Source organism: Bufo gargarizans, unplaced genomic scaffold, assembly GCF_014858855.1.
Source record: "Bufo gargarizans isolate SCDJY-AF-19 unplaced genomic scaffold, ASM1485885v1 original_scaffold_2143_pilon, whole genome shotgun sequence".
Classification (NCBI taxonomy): Eukaryota; Metazoa; Chordata; class Amphibia; order Anura; family Bufonidae; genus Bufo; species Bufo gargarizans.
Genome location: NW_025334660.1, coordinates 82,807 through 88,698, shown reverse-complemented (window position 1 = coordinate 88,698; position 5,892 = coordinate 82,807). Strand labels below are relative to the sequence as shown.

General features: G+C 40.5%; 1 gene segment (V, D, J or C); it reads left to right on the top strand.

Moving 5' to 3' along the window:
* The first annotated feature begins 5,160 nt into the window (after window positions 1-5,160).
* Window positions 5,161-5,670, top strand: LOC122924009. The segment is given in 2 exon segments: window positions 5,161-5,230; window positions 5,321-5,670. Coding segments are annotated over 2 exon segments (381 nt in total).
* Window positions 5,671-5,892: the final 222 nt, after the last annotated feature.

Below are 5,892 nucleotides of genomic sequence, written 5' to 3'. Positions count from 1 at the left end.
CAAAAGTCGCCTTGAAAAGTTGCAAGTATATTCCAGTTCCCTGGTGGCATATAGACTGTCAGAAACCTTTATAATAAATGAGGTTAGACTTAACCCCTTAAGGACTCAGCCCTATTTCACCTTAAGGACTTGGCCATTTTTTGCAAATCTGACCAGTGTCACTTTAAGTGGTGATAACTTTAAAACGCTTTGACTTATCCAAGCCATTTTGAGATAGTTTTTTCGTCACATATTGTACTTCATGACACTGGTAAAATGAAGTAAAAAAAAATTATTATTTTTTGCATAAAAAAATACCTAATTTACCAAAAATTTTGAAAAATTAGCAAATTTCAAAGTTTCAGTTTCTCTACTTCTGTAATACATAGTAATACCCACAAAAATTGTGATGACTTTACATTCCCCATATGTCTACTTCATGTTTGAATTATTTTGGGAATGATATTTTATTTTTTGGGGATGTTACAAGGCTTAGAAGTTTAGAAGCTAATCTTGAAATTTTTCAGAAATTTTCAAAAACCCAATTTTTAGGGACCAGTTCAGGTCTGAAGTCACTTTGCGAGGTTTACATAATAGAAACCACCCAAAAATGACCCCATCTAAGAAACTACACCCCTCAAGGTATTCAAAACTGATTTTACATACGTTGTTAACCCTTTAGGTGTTGCACAAGAGTTATTGGCAAATGGGGATGAAATTTGAGAATTTCATTTTTTTGTCTAATTTTTTATTTTAACCAATTTTTTCCACTAACAAAGCAAGGGTTAACAGCCAAACAAGACTGTATCTTTATTGCCCTGACTCTGCCGTTTACAGAAACACCCCATATGTGGCCGTAAACTACTGTACGGTGCGCCGTATGGTTTTTGGAAGGCAGATTTTGCTGGACTGTTTTTTTTGACACCATGTCCCATTTGAAGCCCCCTGATGCACCCCTAGAGTAGAAACTCCCTAAAAGTGACCCAATCTAAGAAACTACACCCCTCAAGGTATTCAAACTTTGTTAACCCTTTAGGTGTTGCACAAGATTTAATGGAAAATAGAGATACAATTTCAAAATTTCACTTTTTTGGCAGATTTTCCATTTTAATATTTTTTTTCAAGTAACAAAGCAAGGGTTAACAGCCAAACAAAACTCAATATTTATGGCCCTGATTCTGTAGTTTACAGAAACACCTCACATGTGGTCGTAAACTGCTGTACGGGCACACGGCAGGGCGCAGAAGGAAAGGAATGCCATAAGGTTTTTGGAAGGCAGATTTTGCTGGACTGGTTTTTTTGACACCATGTCCCATTTGAAGCCCCCCTGATGCACCCCTAGAGTAGAAACTCCCAAAAAGTGACCCCATTTTAGAAAGTACGGAATAGGGTGGCAGTATTGTTGGTACTAGTTTAGGGTACATATGATTTTTGGTTGCTCTATATTACACTTTTTGTGCGGCAAGGTAACAAGAAATAGCTTTTTTGGCACGTTTTTCTTTTTTTTGTTATTTACAACATTCATCTGACAGGTTTGATCATGTGGTAATGTTATAGAGCAGGTTGTCACGGACGCGGCGATACCTAATATGTTTACAATTTTTTTTATTTATGTAAGTTTTACACAATGATTTCATTTTTAAAACAAAAAAAGTTTTAGTGTCTCCATAGCCTAAGAGCCATAGTTATTTCAGTTTTTGGGCGATTATCTTAAGTAGGGTCTCATTTTTTGCGGGATGAGATGGCTGTTTTATTGGCATTAATTCGGGGTGCATATGGCTTTTTGATCGCTTGCTATTGCACTTTTTGTGAAGTAAGATGACAAAAAATTGCTTTTTTTAAACCGTTTTTATTTTTATTTTTTACGGTGGTCACCTGAGGGGTTAACTCATGTGATATTTTTATAGAGCCGGTCGATACGGACACGGCGATACCTAATATGTATACTTTTTTTTATTTATGTAAGTTTTACACAATGATTTCATTTTTGAAACAAAAAAAATCTTGTTTTAGTGTTTCCATAGTCTAAGAGCCATAGTTTTTTCAGTTTTTGGGCGATTATCTTGGGTAGGGTCTCATTTTTTTGCGGGATGAGATGACGGTTTGATTGGCACTATTTTGGTGTACATGCGACTTTTTTGATCACTTTTATCACCTTTTTTGTGAAGTAAGGTGGGCAAAATTTCAATTTTCTCATAGTTTTTATTTTTTTATTTTTATGGCGTTCACCGTGCGGGGAAAGTAACATGACAGTTTTATCGTTACGGACGCGGCGATACCAAACATGTGTAGAAAATTTAATTTTTTTCATTTTTAATCAGTGATAAATGTGTTTTTTGATTTTTTTTCACTTTTTTTTTTACACAGACCCACTTGGTTCTTGAAGATCCAGTGGGTCTGATGTCTGTATAATACAGTACAGTACAATATATATTGTACTGTACTGTATTTTACTTACACTTTGTCTGAACAGATCTATGCCTTTAGCATAGATCTGTTCAGCACCATGGACAGCAGGATGTCTGAGAAGCCACAACTTCGCAGACGGGGAAGGGTAAGGACTGGGGCTTCGGGGGGCTGTCTGGGGGCTTTCTCCCTTTCCCATCGGGGGGCTGCAAAGGCACAGCAGCCCCCCGATGGGAGAGGGAGCCGCATCTTACTCTTAACTCTTTCCATACAGCGGTCCGTACGGACCGCTGTATGGAAAGGGTTAAACGGCTGACATCCATTCACAGATGTCAGCCGTTTATACCAGGGTGTCAGCAATGTGCTGACACTCTGGTATACCACTGTACTCCAACGATTATTCGGCGGGAGGCGGGCGGGGGATCGCGATCCCGCCTGCCGCACCGCCCGCACATCCCGCACCGCCCGCAACACCCCCCCTGCACCTCCCACCGGGCTAAAATCATTCAGAGGTGCAGGGGGGTGATACATATATATTTTCAGCACACTAAAGTTTCTGATCGCCGCGGTCAGGGACCGCGGCAATCAGACACTGCAGAAATCGCAACAAACCGCAGGTCTGAATTGACCTGCGGTTTGCTGCGATCGCCGATACGGGGGGGTCATATGACCCCCCCCAGCGTTGTGACAGGATGCCGGCTGAATGATTTCAGCTGGCATCCTGTGCGGATTAACCCCTGGGGCGCCACAATCTAACTTTAAACTCATGACGTACCGGTACGTCATGGGTCCTTAAGGACTCGGGACCCATGCCGTACCGATACGTCATGGGTCCCTAAGGGGTTAAAAAAATATCCATTAGTATTTCATAATACAAATGGTGTGCAACTTTTTTTTTTACTAACACAACCCTCGTAGACCGGCTGTCTGGACCTGCACCACATTTATCACAGGAGCTGAGGCGGATGATAAACCTGGTGCAGGGATGGACACTTTTCTCTGACTCTCCACCAACTGTGGGTTGGCTTATTTTGAGGCCTCTTTCACACGGCCAGTATTTGGTCAGTATTTTGCATAAGTATTTGGTCAGTAAAACTAGGAGTGGAACCTACAGAGAAAAGATATAATAGAAATGTGTGCGCCTCTTTTGTATTTTGGACACGGGCCTGGTTTTGGCTAACAAATACTGGCCAAATACTGATGTAAAATACAATAAAAGAGGCCTAAGACATCATTTTTATGGCATAATTGTAGAGCAGTTTTGTAACAAACATTTGCGTTTTAGGCTCCAAGCCTTTCCAATGAAGTTACATCTCCTCGTCAAACTATGTGAAGATAATTTCTCCAAACCTAGATATGCCACGTTGTGCCACATTTCTATGCCAAAATCTGGGAGCATTACTTAATGCAGGCCACTGTGTGGGAGGACTGACCAATCAGAAGTGAATACAGGAGAAAGCAGGAAAACCTGTACTTTAAGGAGGTGTTACGGAAAGTCTTAAGCATGTATAGCTACAGTACATATGAGTCCAGGGCCCTGATTTATCATACCTTCACTCCAGAATTCTGGTGTCAAAAAGTCACAAAAATAGGGCTTTTGTGACTTTTTGCACTCGCTTGTGCAAAATTTAAGCGACTGCGAAAGATGTTGCGACTTTTTGTATTTTTACACCACTCACTCCAGTTTTGTGATGTGGGTGGAAAAGTGGGTGTGGTTAGCTATGTTAATGAGTTTCACTCCAGATTTATCATTGAGACGTTTTTGAAACAGTCGCAATCTCACTCCAGGAGGAGGGAGAAGTAGGAAAACTGGAGGAGCTTCTCTATACAAACGTGTTAGGTTTAAGGATAAAACAAATTTATTCCGTAACATGAGACATTTGATAAATGAGGCATACAGTATTCCAACGCAGACTCAAGCAAAACGGACTTCAAATTTTCCCCTCCCCCCAGGTGTTTGTAGTATAAAGATTTAGGATAGATATCAGTTCCTTGTGCCGTTTATCCTAGGAACTATCTGTGTCAGTATCTATAATTTGATCTGTCACCTAAATATATTATATATAGGGGAGGGCAGCACATTAGAGGGACAGGTCCACTCCCCTGTGTTTGGCCAAATGACACAAATATTATTGGAACACTACCCCCACCCTCCCCACAGTGATTTGGTATGTGATATTTCCAGCCATTTTCTGCTGTGCGAGGACAATAAGGCTAGGGCTACACGGCGACATGTGTTACGTGACGATAAGTCATGCGACATATAGAGTACAACTACATTGCAACATATGTCACTATATTGTCACACAACATTTTATAATGCGGGTCTATGGAGTCACACTCCGACCGTCACACAAATATTCATGTTGGATTTTTTTTTTTCTACTGTCGTGTCGCAGTCGCAGCATGACGTAGTGCTGCGACAAATGTCGTCATGTAGCCCTGGCCTTAGAGGAAACGGACTGCACTGGGGACCTGGGCACCATCAGAACGGCAGATGCATTTTTTAAACTATTTGCAGCCCTTGGGAACACTATTGTATACTTCTAGAAAACCGTGTTACATTCCCTTCATGTATACTACGCTGCTAAATATTATTGTTAGAGATGGAGACAGAAACAGGGTTAAATCTAAGATCCAGTCCGATCCACAGCATCATGCACATACTGTATATGATAGAGATATATATGTCACACAATATGGAAATGCAGTGACGTCACCTCCTGTTGTGTGACATCTCCTACATAATAAGCCAGTGCTGATGGTCACACATCACCTCCTAGAAGTCACCCAGCAGCCATGAAGACTTTCCTGCTCCTCTTTCTATCACTGGTCTGCTTGTCAGGTGACATTACTAGTACATTAGAAGAAAGATATTACTAGCGCTATGAGGAGATGATTATAGGGATGTGACCTTATTCTCTGTATTTTCCAGGTGTCCAGTCTCAAGCACAACTTGTCCAGTCATCAGACCCAGTGGTGATAAAGCCTGGGAATTCCCATAAACTCTCATGTAAAGGGTCTGGCTTCACCTTCAGTAGTTATACCATGCACTGGGTCAGACAGACTCCTGGCGGAGGATTACAGTGGATGGGATATATTAGCTCTGATGGGAGCAGCACAGGCTATGATGATTCTGTTAAAGGACGATTCACAATCTCCAGAGATAACAGTAATAACATGGTATATCTACAAATGGACAATGTGAAGACTGAGGACACTGCCGTCTATTACTGTGCTAGATACACACTGATAGAAGACAATGTCTGAGTGTGACATAAACTGGTAGAAAGATTCCTCATGTCCTCACTAGGTGGCAGCACTAATCATGTAATACTAGACTGAGTGAAAAGAACAGTACAAATATAGTATGTACATAATATAGATATATACATTGTGTTCAGTATTTCATGATTATATGCAATACATAAGTAAGACTATGATGACACATCTTTTCTTACCTATTGTTTAATTACACAATTTTTTTAAATCTTATCAAATTTAAAG